Source organism: Rhipicephalus microplus, chromosome 3 (genome assembly GCF_043290135.1).
Source record: "Rhipicephalus microplus isolate Deutch F79 chromosome 3, USDA_Rmic, whole genome shotgun sequence".
NCBI lineage: Eukaryota > Metazoa > Arthropoda > Arachnida > Ixodida > Ixodidae > Rhipicephalus > Rhipicephalus microplus.
In genome coordinates this window covers 105,363,022-105,383,328 of record NC_134702.1, presented here as the reverse complement: position 1 = coordinate 105,383,328, position 20,307 = coordinate 105,363,022, and the positions used below count along the sequence as shown (strand labels likewise).

Below are 20,307 nucleotides of genomic sequence, written 5' to 3'. Positions count from 1 at the left end.
ATCCAGCTGTGATTAAACTTCTAAATTCGGCAGGATCATACAGGTTTACATTTTGCTCATTTCTTGCCCCCATAGACAAATGGTCAATGGGCACCTAAACATTGTGACATTGTTACTGGAGGATGGTGTGTGTAGATCTCTTGCACCTTCTTCACTCGAGAAACGCCGGAGTCAGTTGACACAGGCATCTTTTTAGACTTCCCAACTTGTGTTATGTTGTACAGAGTGCACCGACATTCCATCTGCATCTTGACTTCATGATCTTTGCCTTTTCTAAAGTTGGGTGCTCTTCACCTTTTCATGCGCTGTTCTGTCTTTTGCTTGTCTTGCTTGGTGTCATTAGTGGGTGATGTTGTGATGTGTGCTTAGCTGCACAATTCATGTGTTCATTTGAGCAACCTAAACCAACATCCTCAATAACTCTCTGGTGCCTGGCATGTCGCTGTTCATGACAAGACACCCAGCACAAAAATTTGGCCCTGCGAGTGCTCAGTCTCTATATTGTAGCTTTCAGTGATTCAGGAAAGGTGCAAAAGTTGTTAACCTGTGTTTTGCATTTGAAAAACTGGTACCTGTAGCCTGGCTGTTGTGGAATCATGAGTTTGGCCACCAGGGCCCCTTTTTGACATTGCTCAACTTGGGAAGTAACATGAGGGGGGTGCCTTCATGTACAACTCTGCCTGTTTATTCCTTACCAATACAGTAGAAGCTGCTTTCCATACAAATTCACAAGTGTTTTAATGGGAACATTATTCTTTATTTACTCAATATAATCGGTAATTCATTAGGCCTGGCAATCTATCATAACTGATAATTTCTAATATGGAGTTTGAACTGCACAGCTTATCAGCCACTAGGAGCAATGTGTCCTCTTTTCCCGTTAAAGTTTGTATGTCCACATTAAACATGAGATATATGGCCTAAAAAAAGAGCATAATGAGATTTGAGAATTTGTCTACCAAGACTATCTAGCTTGGTACTTAGGCTGCCAGTCATGTGTGGCCAGTACAGCTGGCACTATTATGACAAGTGCAACCAATGCACAAGTGAAACCTCACTAGATGCAGCGCACATTAGTTTAAGTTTGCAGATTATTAAGGCACAGTTTTAATGATCGTTGCTTTACTGCATAATACAATACAACTCCTAAAACTATGTTGGTATAGTTTGCAATGACATCTAGTGTTGAAATGTAGTGAAATTTTTGCTTACTGTCACATTGAAAACACAGGTGTAGGCATTGAGAAAGGTAGCTGCAGAGGGTATGATGGGTAAGTAGCTACGGAGGTGCAAGCATAGAAAATATTTCCATATGCAGCAGTAAATTCGGTACTTAACTTTACAACATTGTAGACTCTTAGTTCGACAGAGCGATTATTTCACTTTAAAGAGGAAATTTTGCCATCAGACTTACCTTAGAAGCCATAATCATGAGGAATTTTCCAAGTTTTATTTGCCTGCTGCTGTCGAATTATTCGTGTAAAGCACTTGTAGCACAAAACCATGTAACACTCTCCTCATAAAAAGTGCATAGTTTTTAAATTTTAACGCATTAAAGGGGCCTGAAATGCTTTTTCAAGTAACCATAGAATGAATTTACTGGAAGAGCTTATTTCGTCACGAATTCAACGGCACAAAAATTTTAAGAATTCGTCCAGTGGGAGTGGAGTTACAAAGATTTGGCGCATGCTGCGATTGCATTCTTTCTTCTCTAGTCCCAAGGAAAGCGCTGGAAGCTAAGCAGGCAGGGATAGCAGGGCCACAGAAAAACGGCACGCGCACTTCGCAACCTTGAGCACTTTTTTCTTTTTTTCTTTGAATGCGCGGCCTTTTCACGTTGATTGCATGTGCACGCGTGGACAAGTAGCGGCCTCCCGCGACGACCTCTGTAACAAGTGAGCGCTCATGATCAAATCAGCCAATGCCTGATAGATAGGCGTTCTACGAGTGATATTTGTCTTCTGTTATTTGTCAAGAGAAGAAAAACCATTTTTAAGTGACTTTGATAATTTGTTGTGAATTTCATGCCACGCGCTGCATTATAATATTTGGCTCACTTGTTGTCGGCAGCCTCTACTACCGATCGGCAGCGTTTTCTGACCATGCTAAAAAGTATTGCAGGGCCCCTTGAAAAAAAAAATAGTGCTAGTATTTTAGATGAAATCACCAAATGAGTCTCCAGAGAAGTGGTGGTTTTTTCTGGGATTCTATGCTGATTTTGTGCGAAGGCACTTTTCTAGACGTATTGGTGCTCTTTCCTGCTGCTGAAACAGCAACAATAGTCACGGCCACAGCTGCTAGATTGTCTTCCTGCAGTTGTTTGTATTAATTAATAGCTGTTCAAAGGCTGAAAGGTTTGATACAATAGTACATTTCATTTTATTCTCAGTGGAGCATAATGACTTTCACTCGCTGATGTTCAGACTTTATATCTGGAAAAGTGCCAGAATACAGTTTTATAAAATTAAAATTTGCTGAAGCAGTGACATTCTGAAAAAATTCGCATCCCTGTCACTGCTGTAATAATGGAAGCGAGTGGCTGCAGTTGCATATCGTGCTGCAGTGGCTTCATAATTTTCGCTCTGCACTGGTGCTCCCTCAATTTCCAATCTTCTTCCTCCGAGCAAACATGCATGCATCCCATAGAAAGTCTGAAGGGTGAAGGCTGACAACGCTAGCATGATTTCTGTCGTGAAACAAGAGGGCACAACAATTTGTGGCCGATGCCGCTGTTGAGCGTTACAACACTTGTGAAAGAGGCATTGGCGGTCGCGAAAAAAACAGAAATAGTTCTACACGTCATTTTGTTCATGGGCGTAATGCACTATAACCTAGCCAACCATAATTCCACATTCCATTTTCCAAGTTCTGTTAACAATATTACATCTTCGCAGTAAAAGCACTTCTTCACATTTAGTGGCAATACACTGCACCGAGCCAAGAAAGTTCACACTTTATGTAATGCTGTTGCAGTTTGCTGTTAATCTACAGTGTTGCAGTTTTTAGCTGACTTTGTCCTAAACCTGCTGGGTTTTCATTATTAGCAGCGAGAATTGTGTCCAGTTGATAGTGGAACATCATATTTCACCAATCCTTATGCTAAAGTATAAATGTTCTTTGTAAAACATTGCAACGAAAAAGATTCAAAGTCTGATTATAGGGGCACTGTTTCACATAAGTGCCACATAATGTTTCCTCTGGAATTAGTAAAAATCGCAAAAAGTGAGAAAATGTAACCACCACTAGTGCTTGCACTTTCACTTCAGATTGTGTGGAAACCTACTCATGTACAGCTTTATTTGTTAGTGAATCAGAAGGTGAACAAACCTTTAAAAACCCATGAAATTAAGCTTGCTATCACTTGCTGTCATTAATACTAACTGGAAGCTTGCATTGTTTATCTCCCACTGGTGTTGTTTGGCAGTAAAAAATAATTAAGCGACAGCTGAGATTCAATTATAAAAAAGGAGTAATTATATGATTATTTTTAGATTCTTTAATACACCATAAGCAGTGAATGTTTGAGAGATAAAATCTTGCATCTTGTAGCAAATTCGTAGTAAATCCCTGCTTTTAGTGTAGGATCAGATTTCTGCGTACTTTAGAGGTTCTCATCCCTTGACTCTCGCATGCACAGTGTGAGCAATATGAGAGGGAACACTGAATTCACATTTATTCAGCTATTTGTAATGCGCAGATATAACTGGGATTTATTGGATTGCAGGATGCATACATTGCTGCATGAGTGTTCCGAAAATTTGAGCTTGCCGATTGAATTTAGGTGCTATTACCTTTAAATGTGTTCCCATTCATACTGCTCATGAGTGTACAGCACTCACGGATTCAAACGTGACATGAAATTTTTTAGGTTAGAGACTGGTATGCACAATTGCTCGAGACAGCCGCGTCACGATCGATTTACTGTCTGTAGATAATGTTGGCTCTGATTGTGTAAAACATAGGCTGAAATGACGGGAGCTGAAGGTGGGGCAAAGGAAATTATGTGCATTACTTAGCCCTGAATTGTCTTGTTTTAATCCGTGAGTACTGTACATAAACATCACATATATATAGACCAATACGTATATCTGGAGCAAAAGTATACAAACCGTTGCAGTTTGTATATCTTTGCCTTCTGCACGGTTGCATGGCGAGCTGTCTGCTGCCGAGAGCACTTCTGATGAATTCCGTCGGAGGAACGCTTCTTCCCACAACAGACGGCTCGTGACTTGATGGCTTAGACTGTGATTTCAGCTTGTGATTTTGTGGTCCGCATACTTTTGCTTATGGGTGGTAGTATATGTGTGCACTGAAGTGCTTGCATAACCTGTTTGCACTAACTTGATGCAAGTCCGTGTTTCAAGGTACCTTTGTTTCATTATTATGGTCAGCGAGTGGCCAGCTTAACCCCGGTCATAACAAAATACATTTTTCTGCATAAATGTACACATGAATGTGTAGCATTGTTTGTATTTGTCAGTGTGTTATTGCCAACCACTGAGCAGTATTGTTTTCGCATGTGTGCAACTTTGCTCTGGTGCTTCCTGTGTAGTCTTGCTGTGACTAACCTCTGTATGTGCTTGCCATGTAACTCTACATTTTACCTTAACAGCTGGCACTTGCCTTTTTTCTTTGTTGTCTTATTCAAGATATTTGCCCTTGTGTTCGGAGTTTTGTGCTTGGGGCGATTCATTGCAATATCGGCGTTTCACATCTGTTCGTTTCATTCTAGCACTCTTTCCAAAAATGACCTTCGCATTAGATTGATCTTAAATATTGTCAATATTACAGCTTACAGAAATATCAGTGTTCGCGTTATTTCTCTTTGGAGGAAACCTTTGCATTAGATACATGCGAAATGTAAAATTGATTCAACCAGACAGCTACTAAAATGATTTGAGATTCATCACACTTTAAAGAACTATGTTAGTAGCAATGGCAGAAGATTATTTTACAGCTTATATTTTTTTTAGCATTAGACTTTTCACTATGTGGCTGCCATACATTTAAATAACCGTGCTATCATGCTAATTGACTTCTCTTTAAATGATAATTTTTATGCTACACACTTGGGAGAGTCTAATTCTTTATGCAGGCTGTGTTACAGAATGAAAGCTCCTTGTGTTTTAACTTGTTTTTCCTGTTATGGCTGTGTACTTCTAGTGACTACATTTTCGCAGATGGTTCATGGGGCCAACTTGTCCGTTAGTAGCACAGCCACGTTGCTATGTGCAGTAATTAGTGTTTATAACTTTTTTGCAAAAAGTATATATATTCTTTATTGTATACCATGTTTTTTATAGCCAACAAGAATGCACTCCATGGGACACATAAGTTCCTACTGCTGCTACAACTTCGATCATTATTCTAAAGAAATATTATTTTTGTTTCCTGTGGCCTTGAAATCTAGCTGGAGTGGTGTACAGTCAAACCTAGATGTATATTGTACTGCTAGACATATTCATTGGAAAATCAAAATATGCCTTTTCATTGCCCTGCTGGAAACTTCCCAAATCTCGGGTTTCCTATATCGTGAATTGCTCAGTTTTGTTTAGAATTTTGTGTAGAAATTTACGGATTGGTCTGCAAGAAGGCCTCATTAAATGCATCAGAAATTAAGCATCTTATCCAGGCCCTTCACAGCAAAAGCTGTTCCAAGATCGCAACAAGAATCATTTTGGGGCTGTTGGTGTCCGCTGCCGCCTGTGTTCGTAACGACTATTGCACAAAATAAGAAAAAAACTAAGCAAACACCAGGGATACGTTCGAGTATGCTGCACGCCAGCTTAGTATACTACGCTGATGCTTGAAACTCTGTTGCAAACTGACCCTTAACAGGCTCCATGTTGGGAAAGGAATTGTCAATGTGAGTAATAGAGCGTTTTAAAACAGGAAAAGAACAACCAGTGTCACACAGTGTGGATTGCATAATGAGTGGGTCGTGGAATTTTCCAACCCATTACGATATCTTCAGGGGTCATTCCTTATCTTCGTAAAGCTCAGCATCAAAAAGTGTGTCAAATTCCTTGTAAGTTTGTAGCAGGTACCATGCTTGTCTGAAGGATGGCACAGTAAATGCCTTCCTACTACAAAAATTGGGATTTTTGCCCTAGTTGGTACTCCACAATTGTGTTTCTAGCAGTTACCACCAAGAGCATTCAACCCCCTAACTGCTTTGACCCAGCAGAACTGTCACCAAGCTGTTTGAATGAGTAGAATTCGCTTAACGGAATAGGTACTCCGCTCTAGTGCTCAAACAGAGAAGTGCGCATTTACGGGTTACATTGCATATCATCCACTAGATGGCTGCATTTGCTCGAGGATTTAGTTTTGTTTTATGGTAGGAGTGCGGTTTATATATGGAAAGACTGAATACGGGGCGGTGATCCTGCTTAGCTGGTCTGTTAACACTGAGAAAAAAGTTATCAGTTTTCGGGATCTTTTTCGAGTGATGATGATTCGAGTGCAGATATTTATCTTGTGTCCCGAGGTGATGACAGCGTAACTGTGAATGAGTAGCTCCTCCAGTCATAAAGACAGCTTGAAGACGAACATTGAGAGTGCCCTCTAGTTAGGCCCCTTGGCGTTATTAGGTGTTGTGAACTTTTTCGCACAGCCCCGAAGCTTCCAGAGTGAAATACACGAAGGCTGCTTAGCCTACGCAAGTGAAGAAAGGCCTGGTGCCTGTAACTGTTGTTTAGCAGGTAGCTTGTTTCTTGCGTATTGTCCAGAAATCAACTTTATTTCATTGATTTGACTATGTGGTAAAAATATTTTTCAACATCGGCTAGCTACTCTTTAGCACAGCCATAATCCAAATCGGCAATACGATAAATGGGCACTTTTTGATTGGAAATATCGAAAACAAGAGTTAAGGTGTTAAAAAAGGCCTTGAGAGGCCGCTATTCCAGCTTTGCTGAGACTTTGCTGAGCATTTTTGTAGGCTCTGGGTGTCAGAGTGAGAATACCTAGAGTTTTTGAAGTAGTGATGCACACATCTCTTTGATAATGCTGGGCTGAAAGTACAGTGATGTTTTAGCTGCAAGAAGTTATCAAAGCAAATCTTTCATCTTGTTAAAGCAAGCATTTCTGTAGGTTTGTGCGAATGGTGAATTTTAGTGTCGATGCGAATAGTAATTTTGGTCAAATAATTTTGAATCATTCAAATAGTATATATATTTCACCTATTATAAAGAAAAAGGGGCATATTTTGCATGACCAAACTAACCAGCGCTATATATCTTTTTTAATTGAGACAAGGCTTGTGCGAAGGCAATTTTTTTGCATCAAAGGAAGTGGCAACAACTTTAAAAAGTAGCAGGATTTGACTTTCAGTACAGTCCTAGTGATAGCCAGTTAAATATGCTATCTTCTAAACTTTGTTATACCTGGAGCATATAAGTCGGTGTGACAAGTTTTCAAACTGGAAATAAAAAAAACAAAAAATATGAAGTGCGGCTTTGCTGAAGCGCAGATTTCTCCTCATTATGCGTGTTGACTGCTTAGCATTACTTCACTGCAGTGACCCCATATTTACATGCGGACTAATATGCTTGGATAGGTGCTTTCATGGCTTATCACTCCTTTACTGCAGTGTAACCGTCCTTACAGATTGTTACATGGGAATTAATATGCACCTATTTGTTCGTTTCATATAATTCGAAGTTTTTAATATTTAAATTTGATTTGAATTCGAATACTGCATTATTTTTTCGAGTGTTGGACGCATTCGAATATTCCACAAGTCTAATTTTCTGCCTTAGCTAGTATAGTACAGTGTAGACCGCTTATAACGCAAGTCACGGGGTTTTAAAAATCCGCGCTATAAGCGGTACCGCATTATAACCAAAACATGCTTTTTCAACCTTTTCCAATGCCAAAAGGGCAACCTACCTTTCAAAAGCAATTTATTATACTTCTCACTCGCGGACAAATTCAACAGTCGCTACAAAACAGCAAGTTCCTAAGTCCGGCATCAACGGAAGAACGCCGTTATTTTTGTCTGGCGATGCCTGAGAACAGCACTTCGCACAATTTCTTCCTCGACAACGCTCAAGCCCTTAAGGGATTTCTCGCTCAATTGGTTCTTCCGGCATTATCCTTTCACTTTTGTGAGGTATTCTAACGCGTCTTTGCAAGGGAATTTTGCTTCTGGCGTCGAGTCAACGTCATCTTAGCTGTCCGACTTGACTTGTCATCGGTTGCAACCTCCGCTCTACTGCGCAATTCTGCGATGATCGCGTCATCTGAGCTCGCTTCGTCGCTGTCAGGTGGCTCTGACTCCCCAGAATCGACAAATTTTCGGAAAGTGTCAATGGCGGTTACGAACTTGCTGTTAACAAGGCCGGACCACACGTTGTCAGTGTTGACAGTCTCATGGCCACTGCGTCAGTGTTGAGTCTCGTGACTTTCTCACGCGGCCACTATGACATGGTAAGCAGAAAAGCGCACACGACAAATGCAACAAGGCAAAAGACCGAGAAGACCGGCTGCCACCTATGCCGCTTGTCTCGCACTCCAAAAACATGCTCCCTCCTTCTTTCAAGGTCTCTCTCCCTCCCTACTTTATCCTTTGTTTTCGTCGGCTATGCTTGTGTTTGCAGCTGGCGGCCGGCTTTCACCCATGCATTCCCATCTGCTCCCACCCCGAACGTTCCACTGCGGCAGGAAAGTGGGCTTCGTTCGCCGGTTTTATGGTCGCGCGACTAAAAAAGTCCCAGTTATAACCGGTATTCTCCTCTGCGCGTCTACCCAATAATCGGTCCGCCTATGCATAGAGTTCTATGAGCGACATATCGGTGGTCAGAAAAACCCACGTAATAACCGGTCCTGTGCTAAAAGTGGTTCCGTTATAAGTGGTCTGCACTGTATTGTGCTGCTAAGCTTGAGAATGCATGTTTAACTCCTCGTCACGACAATTGTTTTGGTGGCGGGGAATGCAAATATACTGGTTGACAGAGATTCGAGTGAACATTGAAGAGACTCGTGTGATCGCTGATAATCTGGAACCCCCTCAATAGTTTTTCCTCCTGCTCTGGAGTTCCCAAACTATTGCATTCCTCAGAGTAGCATCAGGGTTCCGGCACTTTATTCATGAAAATTTAGTTTAATCCTCGGTTATTGCTGTGTGAGCCATGTTTATGTTAAGAAATTCGCTTTGCTCAGTTTCTCTTGATAGCCTCACATTCCATTCACATTAGTAGGAATGTTTAGCAGCATCAGCTGAAACAAAGTACACTTGTAAAGATGTAGCTTAACATAGCATTCGATATACTGAATGTGGAAATGAACAGGAGATTGAAATTCAATACTGTGCTGTAATTTGCATGTTATTTTTAAAGAGTTGGTGCAAATGTTTGACACAGCAAATACATTGGCGTATCAGTTCAATATATGCAGGTTTGACTCTACACGTACAGGTGTGTTGCTTTGTTTGCAACAGCAGGCACACAGGAGTGCTATCAACGTGCCTATGCACTGCATCAAACTCCGACCAGGTTTTAAGTACGCCACAACTGGCCTTAACTCATTGTTGTTTCCCTGAGCATGTTTCAGAATTCGTTCACTTTTGTTATGCCTTGTTATTGCATTTGTTGTTTTTTTTCTTCTGCTTTGTTGCTGTATGCAAGTATGTGGATATTGTAATTATTCTTGAGCACGTCTTCTGTCTCATTTCTTTTTTTTTTTCTTCTGCTCTAACTCAACAGCTGCAGGTCCATCATCGAGGACTAGACACTGACCAAAGCTTTTTGTAGCCAGCCCATGTGCTGTATTTTTAAACTCGCCGAATATGAACGGAGTCGCTTCAGCTTTGAGTGACTGTTCCACACTTTGTCTACCGACGTGCAATGCCAAGTTGGTGCTGTGATAAGGCAGGCCATGCCTGTGATAATGACTAGCAGTGTGTGTGCGCAACAGCATTCATATTGCAAATCATCTTTATTCATATTCTCGGACTGTAGGGATTGCCACTTACTCCTGACGAAGTTCACTTGTTAGAACATAATGTGGCAGACTGCAATTAGCAATTGAACTTCCCTTTGAATGTTGTTAGACGCATGCGTAGGCGATTGACGAATGCTTTTACTAGCACAAATTAGATGTATCTATTTTATCTTCTGCATGCTTCGCCAATGTCTTAGTTTGTCGTTTCGTACTCAAGAACTTTGGTCAGTCCATCTGCAAACTGTTCAGATGTAGTAGTGTACAAACTATCCCAAAACAATCGGAAGCTTTTTAAAGGTATTCGTTATTTTATAAAATATTATTCATGCTACTAAAGTGGTCTTCTTAAATGCTGGTAATTTCTGTACCCAGGTAAGGAGTGCATCTACAGATTTAATGAACATGAGGTCCATTGTGCACAGCCTTTTCATTTGTGATGATTCTTAGCATCTTTTAAGCTAATACGTTCCTAGTCTAGGCTGTGTATGCCATGTGAGGTCATCCTACTTGTGCATGCATGTTAGGTTTAGATCATTCATGCCCTTCTATTACTTTTACTTTGCTGCATATGTTTTTTTAATTTGGTTCATCTGCCTTGACTCAAGCTCTAAAAATTGCTCAGAATCTTTATGACTTTTACTCCTATTTAGCGACAGGCGATGCTATGTTATCATTCTATGTTATTTGTTTTGATGTGTTTGTTCTTGTACAGTGGTTGTTCTCTATCACCATGTTCACTTGCATGATGTATGCTTATGTGTAATTTTACTCAGTAGCAGGTCAATACTAATTGAGGATTGCTTCTATCCCAATATAAATGTTTGTCATGAGCAAATGTATATGTATGCTATTCATGCGGGGCAAAATTTCTAGCTTGAAGTGCTGGCAATATAAATAAAGAAAGCAGTTAAACAATTTCATTTAATAGACTTACGTACAGGCACAGAACCTTAATAAATGACATAATTAGATGCTTAGCAAATCTGTGTTGTAGTGCACTGATGGTTGATCAGAGATGAAGAGTGAATTTGCATATTTCACAGCAGCTTCTTCAAAACAAGCACTACTATTGCCAACTATCTCGAAATAGACGTGACAGAACTTGCTGCATTATTTTCAGGAAACTTTTTAGGCTTGTAATGCCATCCTTATGAGGCTAACCCTACACACATTTGGTGGATGGTGGGCAACTTGCATGTCACGCTCAGTGAACTCCACCTTAGTGATTGTGCAGACCTTGTTTTACTAAATTTGACAGCAGTGACAGTGACAAAATTACTAGTGATGACTGCAAGCCTTATTCTATGCTACACTGCCTGCCCAGTGTTTCGAGGCAATGCCACTCGATCACTTTAATTGTTAACATGGGTATGTTGCTGAATGAATTGAGTATTTTGATGTCCATGCGATGAACTGAATGGATAGATAAAATGAGTATGCAATAGCAGCTTCAGTTGTCAATACTTAGTGACAAATAGTCAATGTAGTCACGAAAACGAGAAATATATTAGCTATGCATATACAAACCTCTAATTTATGTAGGATGCATATGTGATCCTGTCAGCGCATGGAGATGTGTACAGAGATGTGTATATACATTAGATGCAGATGTGTATATACAGGTGCAGATGTGTATATACATTACTGTCCAGGCAAGTTCTCTGGAGCGACAGAACTCTATTGCATGGTATGCTGTATCAGGTGTAGCTTTCTTCTTGTAATTCTGCTTGTGCATTTTCGGGCATTGATCTTGCCTGTCAATATTTAATGAGTGTGCATTGGACACCCAGAGTGAGTCCTAGAGGGCTAGAGAATCTATACATGCTATGCACAACATCTGGGCTCATAATTAGTGTCATGAATACAGTGTACACCATTCTGATTCATAAATGTTGTGGTTATGTGCATCGATGTCATTTTCCAGGTGTTCTTTTATTGCTTCATTCTGGTGCTATTTAAGATGGAAGCACATCAGAGGCTCATTTTCGCTTGTCAAAATAAATGGGGCAAGTACAAAACACTTAACGATTTAGCAGTGTTCCTTCGTTGATGGACGATGTGAGAAATCCTGATGTTCATCGTATAACCATCAACATAACTGTGGGTGGCATGTGTGATCTAATAGGTTCATTGCAGAAAATTTGTAAAGCTTACACTACATTGGCTGTGTTTACAAAGTAGCTGAGTAATTATAGTCTCAATACCTTGCTCTTCTAAATTTTAATTTCATTTTTTTGTGCATTGGCACGAAAATATATCTGCTTGTTTGATGGTTCATTTTTACCGCATGTTTTATGTAGGGTCCAATATATTCACACTTCAACATTGAGCCATCGTTAGGGATTCCTGGCAATCACCTTATACATGTCATGCCATGATGCTGGCACCATTTTCGACTTCACTCATGGTTTAATCAAGTGAGCTTTAAAGGGTATTTTTTTTGTCACTCTGACTATTTCGCAGTTTACATTTTTTTCATTCTGTTGTTTGAGGAAAAAGTGAACCAAAGTTGAGCATTGATTTTTTTTTAATCATCTTGGAAACTGACCAAAGCTGCTGCAAATGTGCTTCGCATATTTCACATAAGACTGCCTACTGTAGTATTATGGTAGTGTACATTTGTGTGAGGAAAGATGTTAACTTTTAGATGGGCTTCCATCCATTGTGTGTGGATTATACATATGATGGAATGCAGCTTTTTATGCTGCACATGCATATTCTGGGGACCATTCATTGAGTGTGACTGCCAGCAAACACTGTTGCGATTTAGATGTTTTTATATGAGTGTATCATTGTACATTTGTAAATAAAGTGATGATTGCCCAGAGCGCCTACAATTCGGAGCTTCGAGCTAGTGTTTTTGCTTTGTATAAAGTATTTAAGGCACATTTGTGTGGCATGTTCTGCAATCTTTTGGAAGAAATGTACAATCTGTGTGGCCAGCACAGACAGAATTTGATTTTACCAAAACTGGAGAGAGATGTTTTCTATTTATCTAGATATGCGACTCTAATGCTATGCCATTCGTAATAAACCTTGATGTAGTACAACTTTTGTCTTTTGTTTTTTGCACTTTATTCTTTTTCCCCGACAGGACGATAGACTCAATGTGGAAAAGGAAGGCCAATCACATTGACAGATGAACTGCACAAAAGTGGGTGGCTTAATTGGTCTGTATAGTCAAGGGGGTACTGCGGGCTAGCAGTGACCGAAAGAGTGTGAAGGAAAGTTTGGAGAACCGCAATTGCCAGAGAAGAAAACTTGCTGAAAAATCATTGATTACTTCCGGAAACGAGATCGTTGAATTGGCACTCTTGTGAGCAATGCGAACGCGGATGCTAGTCCACGACCCACTCGCCGTCGCCGTGAGGTCGCGTATAAAGCCGAGAGCGTTATCTTCATGCTCGTGACGCGAGGGTAGCCGATAATGGCGGCTCAAGTGGTGGAGCGAACGTGCCGGCAGGCTTCCGTGACAGCGCGAAAGGCCCATAGAGGGCGCCAAAGGTCTGGCTTTGTTAGTTACTCTATATGCTACCGTACCTAAAGGTAGCATATACAGTAACTCTAGGCTGCGTGGCTCCGACAGGTGTTGCTAAAACCTCTCTATCCCGGAAAGTATGGCGAGACACCTCCGCGCGCGCGTTTACCTCCTCGACTCTCGGGCGCTTAGTACGCTCGCTGCGCACGGCAGGCATTTTTTTTTTTTTTTCGCCTCAACGCCCGCATTCGCATTGGAACATAGAAGCGCGTGATTTTGGGCCAATTGCGACGCGAAATGCTGCGGAAAAATTTGACCAATGGTGCTTGCAGCAAGGTGTTTGACCGGGGCTAGTTGGTGAAGATACATAATAGCTCACAGCGCACTCGAGTACGTGTTATCGCGGTGAACGAATGCTTTGGAGTTCATGCACTATGTATAGCGCATGTATTTGTGCCCACGTACGTGTTCCTTGAAAATAAAATTCAGTTGTTAGCGCTCGTCTTCGTGTGGCCCTTCCTTGTCCGTGTCTCTGAGTGCACTGTAAGCTATTATCGTGCTTGCGGCATCGCCAATGTTTGTGCTTAGGACACGCGCGCACTAGCGAAGCGGGAAGCGTGCCGCCGCGGCATGACGCGCGTCTTCGCCGCCGAGCGGTGAAAAGCGGCACGCTGGCCACATCTGCGGGAGTCACGTGACAACAGTCTTGAACGGTCTCGCAGCGGCTCGCGAGATTTCGCGCGCTTTTTCGTCGTCTGTTTTGAGCTCTCAGACTTCACGGTGCACTCGTGCGAACAATGGCCGGCGACGACGATCTCCTCGCAACGCTCAACGTTACCATGATGGCGTGTCTGCTGTTGCTTCAGCGTCGCCGCTCTCTAAATGCGCCGCGAAGATATTGGGTCCATCCGCTTCGGAGGTACAGAGATACTGAAGGACAGGCCCACACACTGCTTCCCCGTCTGCGAGCAAGGGATGAAGTCTCTTTCCGAGAGTAAGTAATTTATATCATTCAGTGTTTAGTGCTGTTAAATATCAGTTGACGGCAAATTTTCAGGGGCCAAGAAGGGCAATCAAAACGAGGTTTTATGCCTCCAACTTCGTCAATATAGGCATAATAAATTTGGCGGCGCCGCGCTCTGCCGGCGCCGACAGTGTCCAAATATCGCAGCCTACTCAAGAAGACAGCCGGAACTACTACGTAGTGCCGGCTGTCTTCTTGAGTAGGCTGCGATATTTGGACATCACTGTGACATTTCATAAATTTCAAAGAATGACGTGAAGAAATCTGGAATATTTATTTGTAAAAACAGTATCTGCATACTCCCACACTGTATGCCAAAAAATAACAAGCAACACGCACAGGTGCTTTTTCACTAGTGGTACATACTGATTCATTTACTTCTTTTTTATTAGAGAGATGTGCCTTGAAGAAGAATGCCCTGAAGGGTAAGCCACATTTCAAAAGTTTTATCTGTTTTTATATATCCAATCAAAACAAGCATTCAAAAATCTGCCTGTGACAGTTGTACTTCTAACATAGTTTGCTAACGGCACAGCAAGCAAATCGTGGCTGTCTTTTGCTCATAATTGTGAATTCTTGCTGTTTTAAGTGCTATATTTGGTCCACATGCTGAGAGGAGCATTCAGTAGTTTATAAGCATGTTCTTTTACGTCAAATAAATGCCCTAGAACTCTTTTATAGGGACTGCCAAGGAAGTCTTTTGGTACCCGTTTTCTTTAGTGCAACTGAAAGCCTACCAGTCAGTATCTAATCGTGGAATGGTAACATGGAAAACAATGTGCCGCGTTTATCAGAATCTCTCATTCAGTGGTAACGGGGAGCTGTAATCAAAATGCATGCTGGAAGCAGTAGAACGTATATGCAATAATGAAATTCGGGTTTGTGCTGTGCAGTTGCCTGCATATCTATACACCTTTGCCGCATACACTATAACTGACGTGTTCCACTAGTAGGCACAAACACCGCGACTATTTACAGTGTTAACTCCTTTTATCTTGTAAGCAGCTCAGAATATAGTGGGAAGAAATAACAACAACACACTGTAATCTTGGACAGTAATTGTGGTGCACATAAGAGCATCAACCTACATACAGCTAAGCGAATGTTCAAAGCCACAGTGTAGCGTGACTAGGCTGTGTGACGTACCATGTTTTTTCTAACATATAAATGCAAGTGATACATCTACTTTCTCTTAATTCATGAAAATGATGCTCGAATATGTCGCTATGAGTTGCGGTATGTTGATTTTCATGAATATCTAATCACATGGGTTAGATAAGTGTCTGTTTCTTTTATACACTGCAAATTTAGCAATGTTTGTTTCTTTTTTCTAATAATTACAATTTCATGTTGTACTAGTTCATGTTTGACTTCGTGCAGTACGCGAGATGTCACTGACGTATCATTATTACAGTTCTTACAGGTCTTCGCAGGCTACGACCATAAACAACTGCTCAGCTGTGCCACCAACCACACCTTCAATGTAAGAATGCCTATGTGGACTTTGAATATTAAATCTGCTAGGCTTTGTTCAAGCTAGAGGTATCATGCTTGAGCAAGTACAAATTTGTGATGTCAGAAGAGATAGATAACATACAAGAAAAATGATGACAATACACTGGCAGCACACATTTTAATTCTTTTTTTTTTGATTGTACAAATGAATAGCAGCTTGAACATATCTTTTCAGTCATCCTGCATGAGCAGCCTCCAATTTTTTGCGTAGGACAGGTGTCATCTATGCTCTGCTTGCACTGCCTATTGCAGGTTGGCAATCACACGCTTTTAGTATTGCTGTCAATGTATGGTTGCATCACGTAATTCAACTTAATTGTCTGTTTTTGTTAATGTTGTGTTGCTAGTACACTTATACTCTACAGGCATAATCACTCACTTGGCAATAATCAGTTTCTTTCCCTTTCCTTAGCATCACTCTCTGTGCCAACATGTGAAACTAAGCTGCCAAGACTTGCATATGAACTTCACGACAGCTTTTCTAATCTGTGCCTTGTTTCTGTTTCTTCTACAGGCCCACCGGGAAACCCACAGATTTTACACCATCTCGGTAATTACACCCTCCACACTTTTTGCAAACATTTTGATGGCACTTAGCGGTAAGTGTAAATTTGTTTTGCAGGAAGAGAAAAACACGCAGTGAGGACGTGGATGCGAGTACTAAAGACCTTCTTGGCAGCTGCTTCACCTCAATTCAAGTGATCACAAAGAAAAAAGAAGCACTGCAGCCCGATGAGTGCGACATAGCTGGAAGCCTTGTAGCTGTCAAACTCAAGGCATTACCAAAGAGAAAGCGCTCACAGGTGCTTTTTGAGATCCACAAGCTTCTACATGAAGCTGAAATGGAATGTCTGGAGGATTCCGACTGAAATTATAGTACATATAATAAGACTAGCATTACTTCAAATTTGGACAAGTGTACAATTATAAATCATTCATCACATCATATAGCGATTCTATCGAAATTATGTCAACCTAATGTCAATTAGGTCGACCAAATCAAAATAAGGTCTTTTCTGTCCTTTTTATTGATGTATCTGTGCTTGTAAACCACGCCGTCGCCATCGCGGTACGAGCAGCATTGGCAAGCAATCCCAGCTTTACATGCAGAGATACACCTGATAAAGTGAATGGCCCGACGGGCAACTGCCTTAGCTCAATTGGTACAACATCAGGTGCCTTATTCGAAGGTTGCAGGCTCGGTTGCTATAGACAGCAACTTGCCTTTTTGTCCACTTTTATTGTCACACCTAACTGTAACTACTACGAAAAATCTCCCCTATACTATCCGTTAAAAAAAAACTAGCCCTTCAACTCTCCTTCTCTTGGTAACGATTAGGGTTATAAACAATGAAGGGATTGGTGAAAAGCTGATGATGCTATTTTTTTAAAGGGGTACTGACACGAAATTTTTTGTCTATTGTTTTATGTGTCAAATGACAGGCCAACACCCCAAGAGCGTAGAAAATGTACCGGTAAGCATGAGTGTGCCCCGGAAAATTAATTACAGCAGGCCTTTAAAAGCTAGTTTTGATTCTACTGTGCCCTGACATCATGGCATAGTACGAGCAGCGCCACTAGGTGGTTTATGCGTGTATAAGTTTTTGCGATGTATTCTTGTCCACACATCGCTTCTTCAATCGTCTGCTGTATGCTGATCGCTTCTTCAATCGTCTGCTGTATGCTGCACCTGTTGCAGCTGTCGTAGCAATTCGAAATCACACGATTTCTCTGGCCTCTGATAAGTGTATATCTTGTGTTCGCGTGCGCATACCCTGTTCTAGAGTCCACTAGCTGGCTTCACAGGTACGCTGAATGATAGTGTCTGGAAGGCGCGAGCAGGTGATTGAGAAGGTGAGGCGGAAGCTAGCTTTTTTGTTTTGTTTTGGTGCTCGACATCATCACAACTAGCCACACTGCTACGTAAAGTCACCAGGATTAGTACTGTAGCTCGACGTCAAGTTTGTGTCAATGTTTGTAGATTCGACACGAGAAAAACAAGTTTCACATGAAAATGAAATATTTTATCAGCATTTGCTGAGTGTGACACTTGCTCAGAGCAGTCTCTGTATACAGGAGATTTGTATGACAGAGTAAACTTGCCTCCCAAAAAAGGTGTCAGTACCCCTTTAACTTATCTATAAGTTTTGATAAAATATGTACACTTATTTGGTTTTCAGATGTAGGAATAAAACAAATTCAGAGCCGATAGTGACAGTGAAAACAGTCAAGATGTAATTATCAGTGGCTGTAATGCATCGCTCAAATCTGATTATGTCAATATCGTCATTAATAGGCGTAACTTAGTGTGCGACCATCGGTTACAACAACACTCCAGAATTGTCTAGGGTTTGTATGCAGTGCTGAGTAAACTAGAAGAATCCAGTTTTTGCTTGTCTCACACATTGGCAATAATGATTTTATGATTAGTGGGAGCTGCTTATCCTACTAGATTTGCGAAAGTGCTTTGATCTGTTGTCTTTTGAGAACCATGGGTAAATTTTGTCTGTTTTCACAAGAATCACGAGTATGGATTCAATTTTCAAGGTTTTCCTAATGTTTTATCGATTTTCCACAGTGTTTGCTATGTTCTCTAAAATTGTTGTCAAAAGTGACCCACTTTGTTTATAAGCAATTCATAATTTATAGTCAGTGAATACTTCCCTCGATGGGTTTTTGTTTTTATTTTGCTGATGGAAGCTCCTTGTGCCATTAGATTTCTGATGAAGCCTCTTCCTGGTGAGGAGCCTTCCTTTTCAGATGTGTTTTAAACCACGGGCATTTTTGTCTGTTTTCAAAAGAACTACGAATGTAAGTTTGAATTTTAAGGTTGCGATATTGTTTTTATAGATGTCCCTCTGCGTGTTTGGTATTTTGTTTGAAATCGTTCCAAAAAGTCGTGTACTTTGTTTATTTATAAGCCGTTTAGAGTTTATTGTCAATGATTTCCTCGATGGGGACCTTTTTTGTTGCACAGGCAGTACACTCATCACTAAGCTTAGGCAGAGCCCGAACAATACAGTCAGGTACAGCTTTAGATGTCTGTAGCTTTTACTCCTCAAAGGCCACAAGCCTTCACCAATGGGGGTGAAATTTAGACTGATGTCATGGGTTGGATGGCCGGGGTACCCGGTTTCGGAAAATGAAGAGTGCATGAGAACGACTGCTTCTTTAGTGGTAAAGATGGTCAGCTGCTGTTTAAGTTGTACTCTACCAGAGAGTTCCGTAGTAATATTTAGAGGGAGATCTGGCACTAGTGTCTACGCGGGCTTCTTCAGGAGCGCTTGTACCCCCCACGGGAATTATGGAAAGTACAAGCTTCGGAACTGCTTCGAATAGAACATCAACATCGATACGATTTCGAAATCTGTCCAATTTCTTGTCTTTGTGTATGCTCATTTGCATTTCAGTTCAATGTTCGCATTTCTTCGTCTTTTTTTTTTTTTCAGGGCACTTTTGGAACTTATATGGTCAAATAGTCGCACTTAAAGCACGTAAAGAAAAAAAAAGTCAGAGGTAAAATGCAAATACTGTATTGTTCCTTTCGTATGCCATTTGTGTCAATGTTAAGTAGAAAGAGCTCACATTGTATCTTATTACATTTGTCCTTCAGTGCTATGTTTTGTATTTATTCAGTCACATTTATGTTTCAGTGCAGCATTTGCATTTCTGTGATTTCAATTGTGTTTCAGTGCAGTATTTTGTATTTGTGCAGTCACATTGATGCTTCATTGCAATATTCATATGGATTCTCTCACATATGAATAAATTCAACTTATTAATGTTTTGCAAAATTGAGTTCTGTATTAGTCCTTGTGCAAAACTTTTCTATAGCAGAGAAGGTCAGGCATAGTAATCACAAGTAAACCATTTATATCTATTGGTGGAGCACTCATGAACCTATATATAGCACATTCTGATCTTCATGTCAAAGCAATGTGGCAGTGCTACTGATGCGGAGAAAGACATGTTTAAGAACAAAGTACCAGTAGACATGAGTGAACCATTGATACATCTACTTCACTACTGCATCACTGAAATGCTTCTATACATGCTACACAATAAAAAATGATCCCTTAAAGTTTTCCTTGTCGCAATAATTGGTAGGAAAGGTCTAGTTATGGCAGGCTTCATTCTTTAAGGTAGTGCGTGAGAGCTTATTGGTCACTTGCCAGCTGGTAAAAAGATATCTCTTGTGCTACATGATACCAGCAGGCAGAAAATGTGTTCTATGCTTGCCTTTCTGGCAGTGAGTGGCTAGAAAGGCAAGCCTGGACATTTCCTGGTTAACAGTCTCCGATTAACACTAAAATGAGCTGCATGAGCATGGATAGGCAGTATCAAC

General features: G+C 40.9%; 2 protein-coding genes across 5 annotated transcripts in view; both read left to right on the top strand.

Annotated features, from left to right (window-relative positions):
• LOC119171828 (high affinity cationic amino acid transporter 1) overlaps window positions 1–12,995 on the top strand; it is an 82,302-nt gene extending 69,307 nt beyond the window's left edge. For all 4 annotated transcript variants that reach the window (XM_075890097.1, XM_075890095.1, XM_075890096.1 and 1 more), the window contains one exon: window positions 9,708–12,995. In XM_075890097.1, the coding sequence (XP_075746212.1) occupies window positions 9,708–9,739 (32 nt within the window). In that variant the 3' untranslated portion in view covers window positions 9,740–12,995. The remainder of the gene's footprint in view (window positions 1–9,707) is intronic.
• Window positions 12,996–15,387: 2,392 nt separating this feature from the next.
• Window positions 15,388–20,092, top strand: LOC142803860 (uncharacterized). The gene is made up of 3 exons (XM_075890091.1): window positions 15,388–15,930; window positions 16,477–16,512; window positions 16,585–20,092. The coding sequence occupies exons 1-3, from the start codon at window positions 15,836–15,838 to the stop codon at window positions 16,829–16,831; spliced, it is 378 nt and encodes a 125-aa protein (XP_075746206.1). The 5' UTR covers window positions 15,388–15,835; the 3' UTR covers window positions 16,832–20,092.
• Window positions 20,093–20,307: the final 215 nt, after the last annotated feature.

Excerpts from the sequence above, each read along its gene's own strand:
- LOC142803860 (XM_075890091.1), top strand. The coding sequence starts at position 15,836 with ATGTCACTGACGTATCATTATTACAGTTCTTACAGGTCTTCGCAGGCT. Across the intron at positions 15,931-16,476 it reads CCACCAACCACACCTTCAAT|GCCCACCGGGAAACCCACAG; the intron begins GTAAGAATGCCT and ends TTTCTTCTACAG. Across the intron at positions 16,513-16,584 it reads ACAGATTTTACACCATCTCG|GAAGAGAAAAACACGCAGTG; the intron begins GTAATTACACCC and ends TTTGTTTTGCAG.